At 46.1% G+C, this 26,426-nt stretch overlaps 1 protein-coding gene across 2 annotated transcripts in view; it reads left to right on the forward strand.

Moving 5' to 3' along the window:
• Nucleotides 1-26,426, forward strand: part of CLDN10 (claudin 10) — a 65,480-nt gene that overhangs the window by 35,154 nt on the left and 3,900 nt on the right. Inside the window, exons 1-3 of one of the 2 annotated variants that reach the window (XM_055702962.1) lie at nt 14,534-14,787; nt 21,095-21,256; nt 21,421-21,502. In XM_055702962.1, coding sequence (XP_055558937.1) covers nt 14,568-14,787; nt 21,095-21,256; nt 21,421-21,502 — 464 coding nt within the window. In that variant the 5' untranslated portion in view covers nt 14,534-14,567. Of the gene's footprint in view, nt 1-14,533; nt 14,788-21,094; nt 21,257-21,420; nt 21,503-26,426 lie in introns of those variants that run through there. The other variant, XM_005443949.4, reaches the window with a different exon arrangement.

Here is a 26,426-nt window from a genome sequence, read left to right on the forward strand (position 1 = left end):
GATCAGAACTGAACGAACAGTCAGCATCTAAGAAGTTGTTCATTGTGCCAAATCTCCTCTAGGAAAATTAAGAGAGGACTTCACTGTACAATCTTTTTTTTTTTTAAATATTTTTACATCACTGTGCCAAACATTTTTTCCAGAAGAGGGCGCAAAATTTATCTCCAGCAATACAAAAGAACTACGCTGCTGCCAGCCTGCATTTGCAAATGCCAAAACCTTTTCAGGCTGTTTCTATCTTCATTTGTGAATATGGAATTCGACATTAAAGATAGTAAAAATCCCATCTTGTGACATTTATAATATAGATGACTATGCATTAATCTGTCCATCTTGGTTCCTTTTACAGTCAGTAATATGAAACAGACACTTCAGGGGCATAGTTCACCCCATTTCACCCTATATTTGATCAGCTGAGTAGCTCTCCAGACTCCTTTGACTATATTGCCTGCAGCTCTAATGACTAGCCCAGATGTGAACATCTGTACTTTGGACATCTAAGTTAAGAGAGAATCCCACCTCTTGCATTTGCAGGTAATGCTCTGCAGTAACAGTGTGGGACAGGATTACCCCTGCTGTGCTTACTGCCAAACACCACTTGTCATATTACATCATATAAATTGCAAGTTTAAGTGAACTTGTGGAAATTTCCAATTCCTTTGTTTGTGGAGCTGTTATCAACATTGCAATAGAGACCAGGATGAAGGGCCCCTTGCAGAGGCACGAGAGAAGTCATAATAAAAATGCCTGGCAAGGGAAGGGAGAGGAAGAGGTGCATCGCTGTGGTTAGACAACACTGCTACTTATGCCAGCTGTCGCACAGATCAATAGCTCAGTTTATTCACGTGTCATCAATCCCTGTTACCATTTTGCGTGGCCTTTGTCAGCTCACTTTAAACTTCACAGACTGACAGATCTTGAGGAGCGGTTGAAAGCTTGAAGTCCTTCCTGCTAAGTCTTCCTCATAACTGTCTGCATGAAAATGTACAAGTGTAGATCATTATTCAAAATAATGACTCATTTCAGAGATGTACGTGTTTTGTAGATTGTGCCACCTCCACTGGCTAAGATACAATCTTCAAACACAGTCCTTCTGTGATTTATGTATTCACAAAGGGTTGCTTTCAGCTCGGAGATGTAACCCTGCCCCTTAAGCATATATACAGCAGTCATCACACAAAACCACTTCTGTTAAGGTGTCTCTGCATACTCAGGTGCAAGGCAAGCATCACATTTCTAGCTGTGGTCCAGCCAAATGGGGAGATTGCACAGATGGCCCTCCTGTTGTCTCAGCCTACACAGCTGGGAAAAATCTTGCATTTCTCTGCAGTTTTCCATCCGAAGATTTCTTCTCCGGCACAAGCGCATTTTAACCTCACCCTTGCTCCCAGCAAACAGGGATAGCTAATAATTATGTAGTAGTATTGTCTTAGTTTAAGAAGCAACAAAAGTAAGTCTAAGATAAATTCATGAGCATGTTAATACACAAGGCAAGCTCAACCATTACTACCACAGTTTAGAGAGCCTTCCTGAAATGAGCATCAGAAAAGGGTTTGGGAGCTGGAGAAACAACATTCACAGCTTCACACCTACATTAAAATACTCCCATATTAACGTCATAACAAACTAAGTCCCTCACTGACTTGCTTTTTATGGTGTTGATCTTTCACTGCTTCCAAAATAATAATAAAACCCACCAGGATCGGGCTTGTAATGACGAAAGAACCACAGGCAACTGGGTTTGGATGTGAACTATTTAGTGAGCCAGTCGTGAGCAGACATCATTCAAATATGACTGTACGTTGCTGGATGCAGAATGCAGAAATAATTGTGCAAACTGACGACTGGCTGTTCTGAAGGAAGACACCAGGCAGAGTGGGACTACAGCAAGTTTACATGAGCTGGCAACTTCATCCTTTTAACAGAAAATCTGGCAAGCTTTCCTGATGAGTACAAATTACTCCAAAATTACACACACAAGAGAGTGCTTATACAGGGCCACCATCAAAGCTCTGGGTACTCCCAAGCTTACAAATATATTGGGACAGTAAAGCTAAAGTCGCTGAATGTGATGGAATGCTAAAGTGAAAATCACTGCATTGCAATGGTACAGAGTGTGCCTGCAGAAATGCTGAACGCTATCCTTATTGCCCACAGGAGTATCAGCAAGGGTTTGAGATAGCTTACCTTGCCAGGCATTACTGCTCCCATAAAAGTGAAATCAGCATCAAATGCTAGAAATCCACAGAGAAAGAACCTCAGAAACGCCTCTGTTCAATGCTACTGCAGCCCTATTGAAAACAAATGGAAATTACTCAAGTAACTTACTTCCCCCACTACAAAAATCCCAGCCGCTGCACAAACAAACCAAGCCAGAACGTCATACTTCGTCACAACCTGCAGTTTGTGTGGAGGTGATGAAAGATAACAACCCATGATTCATAACTGACTCATTTGGGAAATCTCTAATGGATTTAACACATTAAAGCAAGTTCTAACCACCAAGAACACTAATAGTGCAGAAGGGGGTAAAAAAAAAAAAAGAGGATGACAAGCAAAATCCTGATTATATTAATGTCCTGATGGGTATTTTTAGGCCAACGATTTTTAAAGCAAAACAGCAAGGAATCTGTTTTCAAGTAGTTCTAGATAATTCCTGACAAGGCTAATGAATTGTTGTAATTATTACATGCCCATCCCTCTTCTAGTAATGAAAAATCCTAGTGATATACAGGTGGTAGGTGGTAGTGTGTAGGAATATCTAATGCAGAAGAAATTCTGTGTATAAAGAGAAGCCCTGTGATCAGACACCATTTGCAATCTCCAGTTGTAGCCTTCTGTAAGGAGAGGGAAAAGATCTCATTTTTATCTGCTTAAGGGAGGGGTGGGAGCTGGGTTACTTTGGTCTCCTCTACTTATCCTAAACTTTTCTTTCTCTCTTGCTGTTTTGTGAATTGGCTTAATTAATTTGTAGTAGCAATACTTACTGAGCTGTACATGTGTTTAATTTTGTTAAGAAAAGGTGAAACTGTGGTTGGTGGGTTTGTTGGCTAATATTGTTGCTCCTGTATCAAGGAAATAGCACTTTTGGTAACAGCTTGATCTCTCTTTCCTGTTCTGAGACATAATATAAGGCAGGGATACAAAAAGGTCTTTGTATCACATTCTTTCAATATATACATCCATATATAAGTATTTATATATATGAGTGTACTTGTTTGCTTTGTTTGAAAATGTGAGAGATTTTCTTTGCAAAAGATTAGTGATTGGTATTTCAGTCTGTTTGATAACTTGCAGAGAAAATTTTGCTCTTAGGGACATGCATTCTAGTCTAATGGCTTTATTTATTTACTCATGTATATTAGTATATTCAATGGTGCATGTGCCACATAAAGGACTTGGGATTATTTCTCAGCATGATGAATATGTGGCATGAATTGTTCCTCTAGGTGCAGCTACAGGCTTTGATGTATTCAAGGGTAGGCTTCCTCCGCTAAGTTTAAAGTTCAGGAGTTCAAAGGCACTTCTAATTAGAAATTAACCACGACACTTTAAAAACAAGAAGGGAACAACCTATTCCACGCCTGAAGAACTTGGCAGGGGGCATTCTCAGAAGCCAGCAGACACTGGCGTGCTGAGAAGTGTCTTGCAGAAAAGGGGTTGAGTTCAGGGGCAGCACAAACAGGAGAGTGACCTCTTACAGTCCTGCGTTGGAAAACAGGCCCCTCGGCTCCTCTAGGCCCTGTCTTGAGAGCAAGGTCTGCACCGTGAGCTGTAACAGGCTTTATTTACAGCTGTCTATATCACTCCGACCACATGGTAGATATCTAGCTGAATATCCAGATGGATGCATGCCCTCGGGGCATCATACCAGCCCCAGCCCAGACAGTTCAAGCAAATCTTTAACTTTCCTGTCTTTTCTGGTGTGGCGCAGAAACCGAGAAGCTGACAGACAGAGGCAGCAGGTTAATCACTGAAACGCAGCTGGGCAAAGAGCCTGTCAGCTGCCAGGCGTGCATCCAAGGATGCTGCTGGTCCCTGCCAAGAGCCAAGAAACACACCGGTGCCTGAGAGGTTCACCGGGCAACGGGGCAGTTTCTGCTTGCACGACATGCTCACCTGCGGCAGCCACTGTTAGAGGCGTGAGAGGGGCCGATGGATGAGGGTGTTAGAGACATGAGAGGGGCTGATGGATGAGGGCTCGGGACTCGGAGATGTCCATTTGCTGAGCCACTCATGCCATGACTCGTCAGGGTGAGAGCAGCCAGCCGACGCGTACGGTTAGGTGGGAGGCCTGGAAGAACCCAGGACAATATTAGGCTGGTTGGAGTGGGCAAGAAAAGGCTGCTCGGTCAGCGCTCCAGGAATCAGGCTTAAAAATATGCACAAAAATAACTTTTCAACTTTTGTTGAAAGTTTTGTTCGAGGATTGAACTTTCCCTTTGTTTTAACTGTATCTTTTCCTTTTTACACTTTAAACTCAAATCCTCAAAACCCATCATTCCTTTAATTTCTCTGGTCACCCCGTGTAGAGGTCGGGCATAACTCCTGCCTGAGACTGGTGACCTCCAGCCGCATCCCCTGCAGCAGCAGTGGCTTGAAACAGAGCTGCTATGGGGCTCTGCAGAGGCAGATCACAGGCAGGTGAGAGGGGCTTGCGCCTTGGGTCAAGCTTAAGCAAACCTCAGCCTGCAGAGGTGTCCAGCACTGGGAATTGTGCTGCCAGAGCTGGAAAACATTTGTGGCAGAGGTGGGTAAAACCTCCTGCAAAGTACTGGCAGCAAAAGGGCCAGGAGCAAACTCCAGGGCATTGCGCTGGTTTGATGAGGATCTCAGCCTGAGGTTAGCTCCTATTTGGGATGGGAGGAAAACTGAAACTAGTCCAAGCGTGTGATCCCCAAATCAATATTTTTTCAGCTCAGAGTATGTGATGTGTCACCAGAAAGTGCCCGGCAAGGACAATGGCTGGCATAGGACCACAGCTCCACAAGGCTCTAGTAAGCTCTGCCACTGACCAGCCTGCTCACAGGCATCCATAAGCTGATGCTTACGCCGAAGGCAGTCCCTCTAGGTTTCCTTTACAAGCAAGAGAATTCCTCTCATAAATCAGCACATCTTCCAGAGATGCCCTATATTTAATGGGGCTGGAGGAGGGAGAGTGGGATTTATGACAGGGAATTGAATTTCATGCATGATTATGTTTTGCATTCATACTAAAGTGCCGTATTTTGCATTAACAGGATATCTAGCAATAACACAAACACTTCCTCCAGCTGAATTTTAACATTTCTGTCAGGTTCTTTAATGGATGCAAGAAACGTGTAGCTGTTGCATGCCAGGTTATGTCCTAACTCTCTTACCAAATCAGGTTTATCCCGTATGTACATAGAAAAGTTAACACTTCTCAGAACCCCACATGAAAAAAACGCTCTGGGTGATCTTTCCAAATAAACCCTTAATCCTCAGACACCACTGAAAGTCATTTTTGTCAATAGTGCACTATCTCATGGAAAAGAAAAAAAAAAAGAGTAGTTGCTACAATAAGCACTAGTGTCTCCAGCCTCACTGTTTGGCATCTGCCGGCAGTTATATTTTGTTGGTATTTGTCAAGCAATTTAGACTCAAAAGCCACCACTTTGCCACACTGAGACTTCTGAAATTTATGAAATTGCTGTTGGAAGTTTTTCTGATTCCTGCCTACACATCAGGTAATTACACCAGACACTGGGAAAGAAAAAGAAACTAAATTTCCCCAGAGCACAGAGTAAAAAGGTTGCTTCATTATTCCATTTTCTCCCACTTTACAACTTTAGTTACTAAAAAAAAAAAAAAGTGCAGTGCAATATTTAAATCCACATAAAAGCCTTACTATCAAAATCAGAAGCACCGGCTCTGTGCATACAGCATCATTCTGTGCAGCAAACTTTCCTTACAAACAGGAGTTGTCAAAACTGTTTGAGAATTTCTCTTTTTTCTAAAAGTTGGAATGTGTTTCTGACATGAAAAAGACTTTACATAGTTTTATTACTAAATTCTCAAAAGTACCCTTCTTCACGTGGCTTGCAGCTAAAATGAATTAAAGAGCTAGAATGAACATCTAAATGAGCCACTGAAATAAACAGCTGAGAAAAGACACTTGAACAAAGAGGTAAACAGAAAAACACAGTGGAAAATGCTTTATTTCTTTACAAGGGCAATAGCAAGGTAGAACTTCTGCAATGTAATGAAAGAATTTTTTTTCTGTATGGGAAAATGAAAGCATTAACATAACAGGCAGAGCACATTGTGTCCTGTCCTTGGCGAATGCCTTGTTGGATACTCTGGACTGTAACCCAGCAAAAATAAGCAGCCCAAATGCATTTTCTCCTGGGTAATATACTGCTCCATTTACCATGTGCAGTAGACACTGGCAGCCTGGTTTTTTTGAGAGTCAGTGTGGGGGCACAGCATTGCTACTGAGGAGTAGGAAGACCCCGTGCTGCACACAAATTGCACACAAAAGGAACCGAAGCACTGCTTCGTACACTAAAAAACCTTCTGAGTACATTTGATCCATTTGATTTTTGACAAGGCAGTGCTCTTGGGGGATGGGAAGACAGGGGGAACCTAATCATGTCCCCCAGCACGTGCACACTCCCATCTGCATCTATGTTTTTAAAGTGTTTTTTTCTGGTCTGATCTCATTACTGTTAGTTTTATTTGTGATTCTTTAAGCTCAGCAAGTTTAAATTTTATTTTAGATCTGTGCTCTTTATCCAAGAGCTTCTGTGCTTGCAGGCAGCCCCCCTTTTTGCTGGAGGCTTTTACCCACTTCTGTCAAATCAGTCTGGCTATCACTTCTATTTCAAATACACACACCACTTCAGAAACCAAACCAAACCAGCAGGCTCAAAAGAAGCAGTATTGCTGGTGGATCAAATGCATGTTAATTTCAACCCGTTTATTGATTTTTTTTTTCTTAATCTGTATTGATCAAAACAAGTCACATATTATTTCCTTATTCCCATTGTTTCTGAGTTGCTTGAGCATGTTGATCTAAGTCAGCTTTTAACTGTGCTTTGTCACTGTGACCTTTTTTGATCCCAGCCCATTTGCTCTCAAATGAAGTCACGCTATAGAAGCTCTTTTGCTCCTTGTTGTGGTTTTCATGCTCTCAGTTAAATGAAACTTTTCTATGTCACCGGCTGGGGCAGCTGGTACCTGGTAAACAGCAGGGCCAGAGATGGTAAACCACAGCACCCTCCTCGTGGCACAGCCCTTCTCTGAGTAAGTAAGGGACCACTGTGGGAAATGGGGAGAAGAACAGGAGGAGGGCATGGAGAAGAGCTTGCCTGCAGATAGAGATACTGGTGGGAAGGTGTGAGGCCACTACCTTGACTCACCTTCAACTGTCTCCCCTTCCTCCCAGCTGGAAGCTGGGAGAAATATGTGTTGAGGGCTGTTGTACCTAAGCAGGGCTAGGTACAAAGAGCATGGTGTAAATTATCACCCCTTGTCCGTGCTCTCCTGCAGCTTATTTCTGTCTCCTCCAGGGATTTTGCCATGCCTGTCAGTCACCTCACACCGTGTCATCTCCTCAACCAATGTCTCCAGTTGCTACCACCCCTATTAGTTGAAGCACACGCTTATCAGCTTTGTTCCTTGCATCCACTTGGGAAATGAGTCCCTTTTTTCCAGAAGCTCGTCTCTTCTCTTCATCCCTGCCCTGCTGTCTCAGGAAGGTTATTACAGTGGCACAGCTAAAGACCTCCGTGTCATGCTCCATGCTTTAGCATATCCAGAGGCATCCTCAAAAAAAAAAAAAAAAGAAAAAAGAAAAAAAGGATGACCATTGGAAACATTTCCCTATGTGTAAACAAACAGCTGGCAAAGTAGTTAAATGTACCACTGTTATGAACTGAGATACATGTATTGGTGAAAAGATTTCGGCACGTGGGCTGAGTAACAGGATAGCAGGAACCACATGCAATCGTGTTCTGAGTGTAACATATAATATATAATCATTAGTGCACCAGTGCGCCACTTAGAGCTATAATAAGCCAAATGCCTCCCAGTGCTACTACTCTATTTGCTTCAATGAGGTAACAAAATCATAGGGTAATAGAGTAATTCAGGTTAGAAGGGACCTCCAGAGGTCATCTAGTCCAAACCATGTCTGATCAGCTGGGCTTGTTCAGGGCCGTGCCCAGCTGAGTCTTGAAGACCTCGAAGGATGGAGATTCCACAGCCTCTCTGGGCAGCCTGCTCCAGTGCTTGACCACCCTCATAGGGAACATTTTTTTCCTAATAACTAATGGGAATTTCCCATGTTCCAGCTCACGCCCCTTGTCCTGTTCCTGTGCTTCTCCCCGAGGGTCAGCTCTAGCTTTTCCAAGTCCTCTGACCGGGAGTTATCCTGGTGTCTGCAAAAGGTGACAGGCTCCTTGTGCCCAGATCTGTCAGGTGCTCAGGAAACGGCAGAGACCGGCTGCGGCACACAGGGGCAGAGGACACGCTCGGTGGGAAAGTGTTCCCACTCTGGGAACACCAAGGTCTCAACCCTGTCCTGCAGCTCAGCCACCGGTAAGGACTCAGCCTCCTCATCTTTACGGCTCACTGCAAGGATCGTTTCTGAACACTGGCTGCTTTGGAAAGACATTTGCTTATCTGCCTCCCACCTCCATTAGATCCTTTTAAATTCCATCAGACACCGTGTTCTTTTATTGTGCAGACACTTTCTAAATCACATTACGTAAGGCCACATGTTCTAAAAATGAGCCTGAAAGTTTCCCTCCTTTCCTCTGCAACCTACCTGCATTTAGCAAACCTTGATTTGATGTGGAGGCAATGACGAGAGCTGCACCTGTGCTGTTGACCAGGTGGAATGCACCTCCAGTAAAGTAGGAGATGCACTTCTTCACATTTCCTGCTTAGTTTGTTAAACTGGTTATATCTATTTTTAAAAGCATTGTATTACATCAGGGAACAACACAGGCTTTTTTCAACAAAATTAAGCTGACCAGGAAAAAATAAAAAAGAAATAACGCATTAATCTCAGTGTCAAGAAACAAAGTCTGTAATGTCTGAACGCGCTGCACAGAATGGGAGAGGGGAAAGTTTATTGGCATGTGGAATGCAATTTTTCACTCCTTTAAAATGTTCTGGGTTGTCACTTCCTATTAATTTTTTACTTTTTGTTACGTAATAGATGAACTACATAGCTTAAAATCATTCTTGTCCTGGCAGTTTACAAAAGACGTGCAGTAATTTAATTTAATTCCATTTCTGATAGCTTAAGAAAAACAACAGTGGCGGCCCCAGCAAGGAGTGGTGATTATTAACTGATGTTCCCACTCCAATGGATTTTTTTTAGGCAGTGCAGAAACATACATTTCTCTGCTCTCCTTTGGAGAAGAGGATCTGGTTGCTCATTTTTTAGGCAGCACTTTTTGTTCTGCACAATGCAGAACACCACACAAGGCTCCTCATTTTACAGTTGTGTTAATCTCCTCTAAAGCATACGCCAATTCGAGATTTATTCCCCAGATCTATCACCGACAGCAGACCTGATCTTGCCCTGGTGATGACACTCTTACGAGCCTGCCTATATTTCCCACATATCTGCCTTATCTTATCTTTTCAATATTCAGATTCTCAGGGAAACCCTAGCAAACAAGGAAGTTGTCCTTCAGCCTTAGAAAAATAAAGTTGGGGGTTTTTCTTTTGGCACCCTGCTCTTGGCACCCTGGAAATCATAACACGGCAGAGCCAGGAAAGAGTCTCAAGTTGCCCAACCTATGCATGGTAAAATTACAAGAAAAATTACTCCGGTACAAAGGCATGACGACCCTAGCTTGCTTATCCTGGCTGCAGAACAAATGTTGTTGTCACCTGGTGTTTAACTTATGAGGCAATAACAATTGCTTGTGATTTTGATCCTGCAAGAGCTAAAATAATATCCTGTATTTCAGACTTGAGAGCAAAACTGTTTCTGAAGGACTCTTCCATACATAGTAATACAATAAACTTTTGTACATTTTAAAAATCCAACTATTTAATAATATTCCATTCTGATTTGTAAAATACACACAGTTCAAAAATCTTGAGATTCTGGAAAGTTCCCCCCTAGCTGGAAGCTAGCCGATGACATTCCAATTTACAAGAAGGCCATGAAGGAAGACCCAGGAAACCACAGACCTGTTAGTCTAACCTCAGATCCTGGAAAAATTATGGAGAACATTATACTGGGTACTGTTGAAAGCCACATAAAGAACAATGCAGTCATCAGCCACAGTCAACATGGGCTTACAAAGGGAAAGTTTTGTTTAAATAATTTGATATCCTTCTATGATAAGGTCACCTGCCTGGTGGATGAAGGGAAGGCGGTGGATGCAGTTTTTCTGGATTTCAGCAAGGCTTTTGATATTGTCCTTCACAGCATCCTACTGGTCAAGTTGTCCAACTGTGGGATGAGCAGGTTCACAGTGCGCTGGTGAAGAACTGACTGAAGGGCAGGGCTTAAATGGTTGTAGTGAATTGGGCTGGCAAAGAGTCACCAGCGGTGTTCCTCAGGGCCAGTCCTGTTCAACATATTTATCAACAATCTGGATGCAGGAGTTGAATGCACCATCAGCAAGTTTGCTGATGATACCACACTGGGAGGTGCTACTGGCTCTTTTGAGGGACAAGAGGTCTTGCAGAGAGATCTAGACAGATTGGAGCGTTGGGCAATCATCAGTGGGATGAATTTTAAGAAGTCCAAATGCTGGATTCTGCACTTGGGACAGAGTAACGCTGGGCACAAGTATGGTTTGGAGGAGGAGTGGCTGGAGAGCAGCCCTGCAGAAAGGGACCTGGGGGTGCTGGTGGGCAGCACGCTCAGTGTGAGTCAGCAGCGTGTCCTGGCAGCCACAGGGGGAAACTGCACCCTGGGGTGCTTCAAACACAGCATAACCAGCCGGTCAAAAGAGGCGACCGTCCTGCTGTATTCAGCGCTGGCACAGCCTCACCTTGAGTAGTGTCTGCAGTCCTGGGCCCCACAACTGAAGCAGGATGTTCATGTGAATGTGTCCAGAGGAGGGCAACAAAGCTGGTGCCAGGGCTGGAAGGCATGTCCTGTCAGGAGCAGCTGAGGACTTTGGGCTTGTCTAGTTTGGAGAGGAGGAGGCCAAGGGGTGACCTCGTTGCTCTCTGCAGGTTCCCAGGAGGGGAAGTGGGGAGGGAGATGATGATCTCTTCTCCCTGGGATACAATGACAGGACATGAGGGAACGGTCCAAAGCTGCACCAGGGAGGTTTAGACTGGACATCAGGAAGCATTCCTTTGCCAAGAGGGTGGTCGATCACTGGAACAGGCCTCCTCGAGAGGTGGTCGATGCCCCAAGCCTGTCAGTGTTTAAGAGGCATTTGGACAATGCCCTTAATGACATGCTTTCACTTTCGGTCAGCCCTGAATTGGTCAGGCAGCTGGACTAGATGATTGTTGTAGGTCCCTTCCAACTGATATATTCTATTCTAAACACTTACTAACAATTCTGCTCGAAATGCCATTTTTGTGCCCAAGAGTCAATGAGACTTACCACAAAAAGTGAACCACAGGGTTCAGTTTTCTTGCAAAAAGGTGTGAGCACATTTCTTTCGCAGCCTGAGGGAATAAATCTACACTTCTTCAAATGACCCAGCACAAAACTGTGTGAATACAGTGATCTGATCAATTCATGTCCAGAAAAAAATAACAGGAATCAGTCCCACAGCGGTCTGAGCATCTTAAATAAATAAATTCCCGAGTCATAGCTTGTCCCAAAACACAGGAACAAGAAACAAAGCAAAGGCCAAGTCTTTCACTCTACTACACAAGTTAAAAATAGCTAAGAAAGCCAAGTAAGCAAAGCCACAGCCAGAGCTTTGGTAGCAGGAAAAGAGAGGCTGAAGGGAGTTATAGACATGTCTTCACATGGGTATGAAGTTCCTACCACAGCGATGGGGAGAAAAGGGGCCATTATTTTCTGGAAAATTGTAAGCTGGAAGATGTGTAATTTAAGCTCATGACAGAGGGACTTGCAGATGCACCAGAGAGAGGAACTGAAGATGTAACAAGGGGAGAAACACAGCCTCACAGATGAATGTTTTCCAATGTCTAATCCCTGCAGATCCCAGCCAACACAAAGAAAATGCCATGGGGAAACCGTATCTCTTGCAACTTCCCTTACACTTCAACCTGAAGTGAATACTCAGCCATGCACAATGTCACTTGGGGGTTACACTACCACAGGTTAGATCAGAAGCTCATCATCTTACTTTGATTTTAGATGAGAAAGACAGTAACAACCGGATGAGTAATGCAAACATCCTCAGAAGCAGCAATGTCAGGAGCAGAAAAAGACAAGCCTTTCCCTGAAGCTGAAGTGACTCTGGTCCTCACATATGCTGAGGCCACTTTACATCATTCTGGATAAAATGTGGTTTACAAGGGAATGAACATTTTAAACCAGCCCTGCTTGAAGGGTCCTTACTGACAGGCAGAGAGTGGGTTTGAGGTGGAATTAATCTCGTCTGTCCTAAGCCACCTGCATGGGCTCTCCCTGAAGCCCCTGGCAGCAGGGACACATGGATCCACACTGCAGCTGAAGTCCAGCTCTGCTGAAAACTTCACAACACAGCGATCTGGGACAGCAGAACTGGTTATCAAACAGCCCGAGCCCGCAGCAGCTTCAGCAGGGTCACCCACCCAGCCTGCCCCTTCCACAGCCCCTGACTGTGTGTCAGGAACCTCCTCTTCCTCCTCCCTCTTCCCCGGGGTTCAGGCTCAGACCTAGAAGTCCTCAGGCCATGCTCCTATCCTTCAACGCTCACTCCAGCCCTCTGGTTATAGTGTGGCAGCACGCTGAAAGCTGCCGTGGGCCCTGGCCAAAATTTGCCCAGACACTAGTCCTGGGGTTCCACAAGCTTTACACCAAACAAAGCGGCTTCATCACCAAGAGAACAGGCGAGCTCCCCACATCAAGAAAACACGATGACCCAGACTTGGACTCCAGTCTCCCACCCCCGACTGGATTCGATCCCAGCTGATAGCTGCTTGGATCGACCTAGCTTTCCACCATCAAGAGAAACCCAGTCTTCAAGACCTCAAAGTGCTATGATGAGGGAAAATATTCAAAAAACCTTTTCTTTTTTAATCCTTTCCATTGCCATGCCCTGCTATAAATAGATCATAATGTCTTGTAGACGAGACTTGGATCTACAGCCATGCCCCTACTCTTTGACCCAGAAGCACTTCTCTGTGCCCCAAAGTGGGCTCTGGCTGCAGCCTGACACCACGGCAGAGTGCAGCTCACCCACATCGAGACCCTTTCACCCTCTTTTCCCTCCAGGGGAGAGGACGCCTCGGCAGGGAGGCTGAGCGGGAGCTGTAGCACACTCTGCGAATGCTGCCGGGCAAACAAGCCCACTGCCTGCTCCCCCCTTCTCCCTCTTCCCTGCTGGTGCCTCTGCGGGTCACCCGCGTGTCAAGGGGTACCAAGGAGGCAGAGAGCGGGCAAAGAGCCATGGCATCGGTAAACGCAGCTGCATACCCCATTTTATCCTGCTGGGGCATTAGCAAATCAACAAACAGCCCGTTCCCACTGAGCTCTGACAGGCGTCCAAGGGTACACCTCACTAGCTGTTTGGTTTAGTTGTTTTTTAATGTCTGTAAGGTGACTGCATCCGGGTTTGTGTCCACACAGCAAAACCAAAGAGCATTCATCAGAAGAACGGTGATGTAAATGTGGCTTCTTATCCTCCAGTGATTGCCCGTCTGGCAAAAAGGTTTAGAAATTGTAACAATAGTTTTGAAATAAATAGGAGGAAAGTAAAGACCGGCAGTGTACTTTCCACATCAATGGCAAATATATTACTGGTGTGGAAAGCAAACAGCTTCGAACAAGAGGAGAAGCCGTGGTTGATAACCACCCCCGTGAGCTGCAGGCTCGAGTGCCAGCGCATCAAGACCAGGGTAGAAACCCCAGGTCCATCCCCTCACACGGCAAAACCAGCTGTCAGAGGCCGCGCCGCCTGCGGCCGGGCAGCAAGGGGAGCCCAGCTGAGATTCGGGGGATTAAACCCCCCTCGCCGCCTATTTCCGAGCTTACCTCCCGTGTGAACGCGGAGCGCCCGGTGTGGGCGGCACACCGCGAGCAGGTCCTCACCCCCCGCCCCCTCCCCGGGCAAGGCTGTTTGCGGGGGCGGGGGGCGCCTCCTGCGTGCAGGATGCGCAAACCTGACCCAGCGCTAAGGAGGGACCCGCCGCGCTGCGGCCGCCCCCCCGCACCGCTCACCGGCGGGGGACGGGGACGTCGGTTTGCCTTCGGGTCCCGTTACTGCACGCCCGGGGCGGGCGGCAGAGCTGCCCCCTCCCGACCCGAGCGGCCGGGGGGACCCCGGGGGCGGGGCGGGGCGGGGGCGGCCCCGGGGGCGCGGGCAGGTCCCTCCGCAGCTGGGGCCGCCCCCGCCCCGCCGCGCCCCGCCCGCCCGCCCGCCGCCGGGACTCCGCCGCCGCGGCTCCGCGCCGCCCGCCCGCCGCCCGCCCGCTGCCTGCCTGCCGCCGGGCCCATGGCGAGCACGTCGGCGGAGATCATCGCCTTCCTGCTGACCATCTCGGGCTGGGTGCTGGTCTCCTCTACGCTGCCCACCGACTACTGGAAAGTGTCCACCATCGACGGCACGGTCATCACCACCGCCACCTTCTGGGCCAACCTCTGGAAGACCTGCGTGACCGACTCCACCGGCGTCTCCAACTGCAAGGACTTCCCATCCATGCTGGCGCTGGACGGTCAGGCTCCCGCCGACCCCCATCCCACCCACCCACACCCCCCGCCCCCGCGCCGGCCCGGGGCTCCGGGGCTCCTCCCGGGCGGGGCCCGGAGCCGGCGGGGCCGGGCGATGCCCCCGGCGGGGCTGGCGGGCGGGGGGCGGCGGGGGCGCCCCCGCGGGCTCGTGGGCAGGTGCCTGGGTGTCCGTGGTGGCCCCTCTGGCTTTCCCTCCCTCCCTCGCCTCCCCCCCCCCCCCCCCCCCCCCCCCGCCCCGAAGGCTCCGTGCGTGTGGATTTGACACAAGAAGAATGCGGGCAGATTTTTCTTGCTGATTAATTTTCCGACTGTCGTGACATTCCACTTTTTTGTGGTTTTGCCAGCCATGCTACAGTCGGTGGAGAAGAACAAGCCGTGGCGTCGTTTTGTTTTAATTTATGTTCCTTTGCTTTTTCTTTTTGCTGAGCAGTTATTAACTCGGATGTAATTGCTTCATTGATAAATGACAGTGTAAAAGCTTGGGGCGGTGAGGGATGCGCAGGTATGGCGAAGTGATGCAGAGCTCAGCCTGGGTTTAGGCGGTGTTATTTTGAAGCAAAGCTGAGAGTTTTGCTGTAGGGCCTGAAACCAGAGGCTGCCTTGGGGCTGCGCTTCTTCCCTGGTTAAGGGCTGCTTCCCTGGTTAAGGGGAAAGTGGCTTGCCCTTTTGGGAAGCCCTGCTGGGAAACTGGGTCTCTGCAGGAAAGGTTTGCAACTAAACTTTTGGTTGATAAGTCTGCGCTGATGATGGCTGGGAGAAACAAGGGAAAGTGAAGGTCATGCGGGTTTATGGGCTCAGGAGTGACTGTAAAGGAAGGAAGAAAAGGTTTTTAAAATTATGGCACCTTTTCCAAGTTTTTATAGTCATAAACAAATGCAATATACAGTGTTCCAGTGGCTTTGATACAAAAAAATTTTAATAAATCGGGCCTATTGTTCACGCTCTGGCCAGGTACTCCCTTTGCACTGGAGTCTGAGAGTGGATTTTGCTGTGAAAGGTTTGTTTGAAAGGAAAAGAAAGTCTGTTAATCAAATTACTAACAGAGATGAATGTTATCATCACAGGGATTAATGTTATCATGAAGCTAATTAATACCACTATCAGAAAACCTTTAACCTCTGTTTGTACAAAGGACTAAAAAGAGGTAATGCAGGCAGCCCTTAAGCATCACTGTTGCAGGATGCTTCCCTTGGATGGAGAAGTACCATTCCCCAAACCTTCTTTTGAGCCAGCCCCGTGGTGGCGGGGGGGTTTGCCAGTTCCTCCAAAGGGCTGGGAGGCCGGGCTGGTCTCAGTTGGCATCAGTCACCCTGTCACCCTATGGCCAAGTGTAGCAGCTGAGAACGTGGTTTCCAGGCTGAGGCAAGGAGCTGTGGTCTGTGTGCAGGTGGGCATGGAGCGATTGCCAGTGTGTAACCTTTTGGATCCACCAAAATTTAGCTGTTCTTTTAGTTCTGCATTAATCTGTTTTCAGAGTGAGAAAAGCATAGTTACAAACAAGGTGTGCAGAACTGGGAACACTTAAAATTCCGAAAAGAAGAGACTTGACAGCAAAGCCCTTACCACCCCTTCCTCCAAACACTGGTGTGTTGAGATGTGGTGTGTTGGGTAATGTGTTCTACTTGCCCAAGGAATGAGTTTCTGAGGCACCTTGTGCGCAGTGAAGCAGCCATCAGAGCACTAACGCATTTTGGACAGAAATGAATCTGCAATGCATGTCTGGAAGGGCCTTATCCCCTCCTCCTGGCCAGACTGTTTGTCAGTAGTGGAAGTGGAAGGTTCTTGGCATCAGTGTTTCTCAATAACATCTCTAATACGCTGTGGGGCCAGGTCCTGGTGTCCAGGCACAATGTGAACGAAGGGCAGGCTGGAGAGAAACACCATCCGCACAGCATGGGCTAGGCAAGCTGGGAGGGGGCGGAGGGGCAGCCACCGCAGTCAGAGGTGCTCTCCACAGCTGGCCGAGCCCAGACTCCCCTCCTTGTGGTTACGGGCTCTGCTGGAACCCGTTAGTGTCTAACAGTGGGTTAGACATCCTCTTCTCACCCTAACCCTTCCCCTTCCCCGGTGCAGGAGTGTACCTCAGGGTTGCGGTACGTCACACATCACTTTGGAGGATTCGTGTGTCAGCACTAACGCAAATCTGCCTTGGCCCCCGAGTAGCCTCTCCCTTCCCTCCTTTCTCTCTTTGCACAGGCTTGCAAAGCTGGATCCCATTCCCTGTGATCAGGAGCACGGGAACTTCCTCACTCCATCCTCAGGTGGGGGTCTCAGAAGACACAAAAAAGGACAGATCTGGCTTCCCATTGTCCCTGAAGAGTTTGTGAGCAGAAACAATAACCCTATAGAGATATATGTAGTGGTAACATGTTGCTCTCCTCAAAACGCTAGGGCAGGACTGGGAAATTACTAGAAATACTGTTGTTGTCCCAGGGAAAGGTGGCTCCGTTCCCCTCCTTCACACAGCTGGAGAGAATTTGCCTGGCAGAGCAGCTCCTGCTCTATGGCAATGCGTTTTTGTCAAATCGGAAACCTCGGAGTTGTGTTGGATTTCTTGTCTAGAGAGACTCCTCAGGTCTGCCAGAGGTTCAGAGGCAACACGAGGGGGTAAGAAGTCGGGGTGTCACCATGCCAGTTGCTGGGTCTCTCCTCTGGCGTGCAGGAGAAGCGCTTCCTTCTTCAGAAGCGGTGTTGCAGTTTGGGTCAGGAGTGATCCAGAGGTGGGTCCCTCTTACCCTTGATTTGGTTTGCACCATGGAGTGGTCTTGGACTGTGTTCCCCGGATTGCTGTGAGGTGGCATGGCCGCAGGGCTGCCCCGATGGCTTTCAGCCCATCGCTCCACACGAGTGGCTGCCAGAAAAAATTGCATGCAATGCCCTTCCACATTTATGCATTCCTGTGCAAGAAATCAATTGGGCCAGCCCTTGTTAAGGGCTCAGCCCCACATTCTGTATGCAAGCAAAAATATTCTTGCTGTCTGTGGGACTTTTGTGTGCTACCACTCGTAGGTAGAACCTTAGTGATGAAACCACCGCCCAAAAGAGGATGTATCGGTTTCCCTCTTTCCAACGGTGGATCCGATGACCTTTTGCTAGAACAGAGCTGAACAAAAATTTACTCATGAGTTAAAAGAGGGTATTAGAGCTTAGAAAAACATACAAAAGCAATGGGTGTGTACTTTTGGAAGGAATCTGTGCTGTATCCGTAAGGCAACCTCTTCCACTTCACGTGATGCAAACTGCAAGATGCCACCAGAGGCACTTATTGTGAAAGTGACAATCCCCAGAACTTTGCATATTTTTTTTCTGAGTGTCATATGATATGAATATATGAATTCCTCCTAACTCTTCATGAGCATGAGAAGCAAGCGTGGGGGCAATGAGGCAAAAAAGATGAAGATCTAACAAGATTAATTTGAATGCAAGACAAAACACATTTGTTTAAAAAAAACGCACCTTGAAATAGGTTTCTCTTGGAATGCTGCTAAACATGACTTTATAAGTAATGGATGTTTGTCTGCTTGTCTGTTTAAAACACATGGCTTTTTGTTGCTTGGGAGCTTCATTTGGTTAATACGTACATGACAAGCTCCCTACAGGAGTTGGTGCAAATACAGAAAATAAATGTTTGGAAAAGGGACAGTTTTTGATCTTGAGTGGAGGAGTGTGGAGAAATAGGCAGCTCCCCTTCACACTTCTCTGCGTTATAACCCTTGGTAAGCAATATAATGTTCTTGCTTTCCTGCTTTCTAGCAAGCCAAGAAAAAGTTTAATTACTCCTACAGCCAAGTGTTATGCATCGTTTTAACTGAGGATCCAGATAATAGGAGGCTGGATTTGGTGAAAAGGTTAATTTCATCCTTTCACGCATCCTAATGCTCCAGTCAGCCTAGTGGGACTAACTGAGTCTTTTGCTCTTCCATGTTACTGGTGTCAATTGTGATTTTCTTTTTTTCTCGTATATTTTGTTTTAAAAATGTGTGCCAGTTGGATGATTACACAGTCTTCTGCTTTTCCACGTTATTGGGTGTAGATTGTGGGTGGTTTTGGTATATTTAGTTTTTAAAATATGTGCCAGTTGGGTGATTGCTGTGGTGAACTGAAACAAGTCCCCCTGTGGTTGGCCGGCCCAATTCGGTGAAATATTTAGTGAGGAAGGTTATTCATTCAGCAGAGCTGAGCAGTCCCCCAGCTCATGCTGTTTATAATTGAAAATGATTTCTGGGTGAGTTAATTATTTCTTGCTGTCTCACTACCCTCTAACCCTCTACCTATTCTAAAACTGTGTATTGACCTTCAGGAATAGCTGAATTTCAGCCCTGTGGTTCCTAGCATATGCTGGTTATATTGGTTGGGGTGAATATTTACTGTTTCTCCTAGGAGGTTCAGACATAAATAAAAGTTTAGAGGACCTCCGGGTAAATATGTTCATGGTTCAGCACTTTAATGTGTCAATTAGCTACTAACAGTGTCAATAAATTGGACCTGTCAAAAATAATAGCTTCCTTGCCAGTTTTCATCTCCTGCTTTTTACCTGTGTGCTACAAGAAATACATTACACACAAGTAAAAGTAGTAAAAGCCAATTTTTCTGTGCCTATAGCAAAAATTAACAAAGCAAGCCTGCTTTCTTCAGACCTGGGTCTTGCACAAATGTGACTTTCTTATATTCCAACATGCGAGTCGTACAACGCTTACAGTTATTTCATTGATTATTGTATTTCTTTAGCAGACGGGTTACAGAAGCATGTTGCAAATGGAAGAGGGCTGTATGTGTGCCAGCAGGTGTAGGTAAATGCCAGCAGGTTGCACTCACAGACGTGCAGCACAGCACCTAAGCTCGATAGGACTGATAAAATGGGGTGTTAGGAGCTACAAATCGCCTCTTGTGAGCTGCTTGTTACACCAAGCTATGATTCAATGGGGTTTTTTTAAACGTTGTTCAAAGACAGAGTGGTCGTCCTGGAGCTGATATGCCTCCAGCAGCGGCTAAAGTGGGCAGCAGTAAGGAGAACAGAAGATGGCCAAGCATCCTTTGTGGCCATCTGCAGCTCAAGAACCTGCCGGCCAGACACAGATTTCTCTTTAATGAATGTATCTAGTCTCTTTTTGAATCCCTGTAAACTTTTAGCATCCACATATCCTGTGGAAAGGAGTTCCACAGCTTCATTACATGAACAAGTGCATTTTTTGTATTGAATCTGCTCCCTTCTGGTTTCATTAGATGTCTTCTAGTTCCTGTTTTAATATATTAATCTCCTATATATTAAAGACTTCTATGCAGGGGTGGTTTTTTTTTGGTTTGTTTATTTGTTATTGCATAAAATTTGGTGTAATAGGCAATGAAAACATGGTTTAGCTTTCAGCATTTCCACCCACTGGAGATCAAAGCGAAAGGAATGAATACCCTAACAGTGGCAGTACATTTTCACTTTAAATGAGCAGTAACAACAGGTTATGAAGAAAAATATGTTGTGATGGTTATTCAGCTGTGTAAGATTGCAGTGTTCCACCCTCTACACAGTGATATGAGATTATCAGTCTTTCAATTACAAGATAGTCTCAGAAGAGAGAAGAGGCCAAGCAACCCATTGTCCTGCTGAAAGTTCCTGGATGAGGGAGGTCCAGCTCAGAGCAGTCTCAGCCAGCACATCAAAATTGTATGTGGATAAAGCCAGCCACAAGTCGTTACTCCAGGCCTAAATACAGCAGTGATTTGTTTTATATCAAAGGGCTACTGCTGTCCATAAAGCTGAGCAGGTGTTTGACTTCCCTGCAGAATGGGGGTCTTCTTGCTGGATCTGAATCAAATTGGTGGCATGTCCAGGCAGGGCCAGGACCCCAGCCACGGTCAGTGCTGCCAACCTGCTGTCAGTCATGTGGCATCTGCAACACACATGCACAACGTGACTGACATGTAAGTCTTGCTTTGTGTGCACAGAGTGGCTCTGCAACCTGGGACAGCCACTGCGCAGACCACATGGAGTTGCTCTTCAAAACCTCATGGGTACAACCTCTTGCAGATACTGTGCCCAATACCGTGCGATTGTTCTTTGCAGCCCTGAATGCCGTTCATAGTATGTTTCTTATAAGCTGGGCTCAGGTGATGATGCCCTGTGGAGGGTGTACATCATCTAGAAGAATACGCTCGATGGTAAGGTGACATTACTCCAGCCAAGGTCGGACTGAGTTGGCAACAGTGAATGCCTAACGCTGTGCAGAGGGAGAGGAACTACAGCAAAACCTGTTGTGATCCCAGTTCTCACAGTAGTCTCACTCTTTCTCACTGCAGGTTACATCCAAGCCTGTAGAGGACTGATGATCTCTGCTGTCTGCCTGGGCTTCTTCGGTGCTGTTTTCGGACTGGTTGGGATGAAGTGTACAAAAGTTGGAGGCTCCGATCAGACTAAAGCAAAAATAGCTTGTTTAGCTGGACTGATTTTCATACTTTCTGGTAAATATACTTTATTTCTCTAAGTTTGCATATTTGAAGTCATACCAGAGCTGCTTCTTTTCTGCAGAAATCCGTGCACAATTCTCCATGACTTCACTGGCTTCAGGGTCAGGCCCAAAGCTCTTCTGCTGGTTCCACTGAATGGTTTGTCTTATGCTTTTCAGGGTTGTGCTCTATGACTAGTTGTTCCCTGTATGCAAACAGGATTACGTCTGAGTTCTTTGATCCTTCTTTTGTTGCACAAAAGTAAGTACTTTCCTATACCCATAAATCTTTCAAAGAAGTAGACCTTAAGTTTCATACTGCGCACCAGAGCCCATTTAGACAGAGAGCAGGCGCTTCTTGTGTTGGGTGGAGAAGGAGAGTGGGCTGCAGTTTTATTTAATAATTTTTTCCAACTGGAGTAACCGTGTGCTGAAATCCGCTGAGCGAACCCCTTCCTGTACAGCGGTTGCTCTGTACTCTTTGCGCCCAGGCTTACTGCGGCTTGGCAGGGCTCTGCCCCGCTTGCTGCAGAGCAGACAGGGTTCATCAGGAGCGAAGCTTGTGTGTATGTGTGTCAGAGATGCAGCAAAAGGATCGCACAAGGCAGAGGTGCCCGTTAGGCACATCGTTCGATGGGAAAGGAAGAAAATGATTTCCTTAAGCTTTTGATAGAAGGTGGTTTCCATAAAGGTGTCGAGCCTTGAGTCCTCTTGAAGAGAGGCCTCTGCAGCTCTGTGCACCTTTTGCTGACAGATTTTCAAATCCAGGTGCTGAAATTTGGGTTGTAGGCCTTACCATAACCTGTGATCTTATAAGCACTAACATGAATGCTGTGACTATACTTGTGATTAAATTTAAGGGAGCGTTTGTAGAATTGCAGGATCCATACCTGGAGTAATGAGCATCCCTAAAGACTCACTTTAAAGCTGTGCAAATTCTCAGGATCTACAACAGCAGCAATTCACGGACCAGTGCTTGGATTTTGGGTTCATGTCTTAACTACCAAATCTTGAAAATGTTGGCTGCAAGTTGTAGCATCATAGAATTTCCTGGTTTGGCCTCTTACACAACATAAAGTTAACTTTCAAGGCAGGGATTTCAAAGTTTTCTTCGTGGTGATTCCAGCATTGGGTAAACATTTCCCTGAGACCCAAGTAAGGGCTCAGTAAGGAACCCCAAGCCTTTCTGTTTCTCCTTGATAGAAAGAAAATAGCCTGAATAAATAACATTAACTGGATCCACATTTGCAGTCGGGCTGATGCTGTTCTCCTGTCTTGAAAACAAGTTCATACTTGTTTTCTCCATAGTTCTGCTATAGTTTCTGCTTGTTTGACACGGTGAGGACAAGATTGAAAAGCCTCCAAAGGAAACAAGAATGTGAGGTACTGTGAAGAAAACGGAGCCTGGCTATACAGCCAGATGTTAATTATTCACCAGGCTTACTGTTCCTAGTGAAAAATATTGTGGTTGTTGTGAGAAGTCCCTTTCCTACTGTATTCCTATGCTCCTCTGCGGCAAAAGAACAGGCAGACCACCCAGTGGAATTTTACTGTGAGGGAATAAGAAATTCAGCTTAAATGTTGAAATAAAGGTAGTAACACATCCTCTGCAGAAATCACCTTTTTCCCTGAACAACCAGCATAGCTCAGCTGTGGGCATATGTCATCACAGCTGCAAAGATAAAGGCAGAGGGGAAAAACCAGAAGCTGTGATTTGAGTTGTACAGGGTGTTTGCATCTCATGCAGTGACCTTGCATCAGATTAAGCTAATGGTGGCATTTGACTCCTTTCTCTCTCAACCATTGTAAAATATGTTGGAGCTATGTATTTCATTGCTGTCTGTGAACTCTTCCTTTGATATGCATTGTAGAAGCATTTAATATGCTTTGGTGCAGTATTGTGGAAATCTGGTATTGGCTCTTCACTGAGAGGGTTGCAGCCTTCCACCTTTTACCGAACCTTTCTCTCCTGAAGTTATTCTGGTGGTGTCAAAGACAGGCTTGAGATACTGTTAGTGGAAGACAAATGATAAGAGATGTTTAGCATCATCTCAGCCATCAGGATTTTCCTCCAGCCTTCTGCATTTGGAAAAGGCACCCTGACTATGTATGGGTGCAGGAAGAATCAGAGACCTGCCCTCAAGCTGTTGCCTAAGAGACTTCTGGTTTGAATTATGCACCTTACTTGTTGTAGTCAGAGTCCAACTCAGTCAGCCTCACACGGGGCACCAATTGTTGCAGCACAAACAAACCAGTAGGCTACAACAAGGCTTTTACCATCGGTCAGATTCTGCTGTCTGGGCTGTATCTCCTTCCTCCAGAGGTCAGACCACACTGCTCCTCCTCCATCCAACCCCCTCTCCCACCATCCTCAGGGCTATTTAACCACTTAGCGGGACGAGCTACAGCTGCACATCGTCCATGTCAATCAACCCACCGCTCTGAGGCAAGGCCACAGCTGCGTGTTAGCAATGCTGATCAACCCACTGCCTCCATTCCTCTACACTTACCAAAGAACGACGGGCACCACAGGGACACCCTAAAACCCGCCTTAGAAAGAAATCTTAGGCTGGACTTTATGTCCCAATGCAATAGTTAGCACTGCCAATTTAAAACAGCTCCAAAGGAATTGATTGTTTGACCCTATGTACTAACACACTCAGAGTCTTGGGGACAGCACGGGACGCCTTGCTGCGTACAGCCAAAATGGATTTTTTTTTTTCTTCAGACACCTCTAATAGGGGAAAATCTGTGCTTCTGTTTTGCTGTCTTGCTGACAGTGCTCCCACAGCTTCTCTTAGGAAACTTATTTTGTCACTTTACTACTTTTAATTAAAATAAAACCACAACCCTCTTATCGTTTTTATCCTTTTTGCCCCTTGCCACAGTTTGAACTCTGTAATCACGATCATTCTTAGTGATGAACAGGGTTAGTTTATCCAAGCTGTCTGCCTAACTTCCCATTCTCTTTTTTAGGGAATTGTTTCCTTCAGCTTTCCTGGCTCTGAACGGACTGTGCATAGTTCACATAGGCACTCTTTCCACTGTCCCGCTCTTACATTTGATTCTATTTTTCATTTTCAAAGAATCATAAGATTCATAGGTCTTATTTATGACTCATTGAAGTCATAAGACATTCAACTTGTGTATTTCCCTTGCCTAGCTGTGCTGATTCGGTAGGCAGGCAGGTAGGTTTACATATGCTGACATCCAGTCGGCCACTGAAGCTTCCACTGGTTTGGCTGGAAGTTTACTTCGTGGTCCTAATGCATGTAACAAATAGAATATTGTTCTTATATGCTGATATTCTTTATTTCACTGAATTCTGCCTCCCTGTCTCAAAGCAAAAAATCTGCTTTCAGCCTGCTTGGTCAGAATCGTTGAAGGTGGCTTTCAGTTCTCTGCAGCTGAATTCTTGTAGTCCTCAGCAGTTACCACCTCTTAAGCCTCTTCATCAATGTTCCGCTCCCCCCTGAGCTGCCAGCGATCTCTAATCAGATTGATTTCCCTGGCTGGAGACCGTGGATACGTGGCCACAGACTTTGGAGAGTGGCTGCTTTGGTTCTTGCAACCAAGAATTGTAAGAACAGAAGAGTGTGTTTCCTGCAAACATTTCAATGATAAAAGAGGGAAAGGAAAACCAGCAAGTGCAGAAATTTCATCTAAAAAAGCCTATCATCTTTTTTTTCTTTTTTTTTCCCCTGGAGGTACCAATGTATGTAAGTTTTTACTTACATATGGTGAGGTTTTTTACATACTGGATTTTGATAAGAGGTTAGAGCTGGCTTTCTAAACGCTGAAAAGATGGATTGGGTAAAATCCAGGAAGCCACACAGGCTGATATGCCATTGAAAATTTGAAATTTTCCTCATGAACACCAGTGTAAATCAGAAAGTTTTTTTTAAGATGTGGAGGAGAGACCAATTAGGCCAGCTCTGCCACTCATTAACCTAGCGGTGTGGCAGTCACCCGAGAAGGGTCCATACATGCAATCTGGTTATACATGTTGCAGTAACAAATGTTGCTTGAAAAGTACAGGCAGTCCCAAGGACAAAGGCTGGAGCCCATGTCTTCTTTCCCAACTCGAGGCAACACTCGGGTAACCCTTTTCTACCCAATTAAACCCAATGAAATATTGATTTCTTTCCTGTACAACTTCCAGAGGGGAGGTGGGGATTGGCCTCCTCTCTTTCACACTAGCCTCTGGGCTACCCTTTCATGGTGTTAGATGGAAATGTGGAAACGAACTTGTTTTCCACTTTCTAGGCAAATGGTCTTGGCAAGTAAGTTGTTACCACAGCAGCAGCCTTCCTGGGTCTTGGTCCAGCTGTGTTCTTCAGCACCATGGGGGTGCGCTGACGTTTGTGGGTAGCCTGGCCCTGGTCCCTGTGCCTTAGGTGTGCTCTGGCAGTACCTGCAGGGATGGAGAGACCCCCCAGGAGGGGGCTTAGCTCATTTCAAAGTTAGTCACTTCAGTCTGCCTTTACAGCTCATGAAAAGAGGTGCCTTGAGGGTGCTTTACAAGTGCACTTTGTATGTCTTGCGTGTTGACTCCAGCAGGATCTGGGATCCTAGGTGATGAGCTCAGCTGTAGATGTCTGCTTGCACTCAGAGAACCCCGAGTCCTTAAACAGACAGAAATCTGCTCAAGTCCTCGGAAAGCTGTAGCACATGGTTGGAAATGTGAGCATAGCTAGAATTAAAGCTTTACAGGTTTGGCAGATTTTGAAGTCAAACAGGGCTGGGTGCAGAGTTTTCCTGGGTGAAAGGCAGCAGAACTATGGTTTCCAGCAGCTTAATTTCAGGGTTGGGTGGCAAAGTCCCACACTGAGTATGGAGATGTTTGGGGGAATCTGATGCTTTTTTAGTGAGGGATGATAAATAAAAACTCTGTTTAGATTATGTGAATGGAAAATGAAAAAGAAGCTACAGCAGTAGCAGGGCCACAGAGAGTCCTGTGCAAAGTGTCCTACCTCTGAGCTCTGGTGTCTCCCATCTCTTTTTGGCAGTACCTCCGCAAGTCAGACATTACTTGAGCCTTAGTGTCCGTAGCATCTGGCACTGATATCCTCAGTGTGGTTTTTAATCCCTGTGACTTTTTTTTTTTTAAATCTGTGCTTTACATCTGTCTAGAATCTCAAGAAAACGTGGAAAAGTGCTATGTTGTTCTCCAGCCAGTGTTCACC

Source organism: Falco cherrug, chromosome 2 (genome assembly GCF_023634085.1).
Source record: "Falco cherrug isolate bFalChe1 chromosome 2, bFalChe1.pri, whole genome shotgun sequence".
Taxonomy (NCBI): Eukaryota; Metazoa; Chordata; class Aves; order Falconiformes; family Falconidae; genus Falco; species Falco cherrug.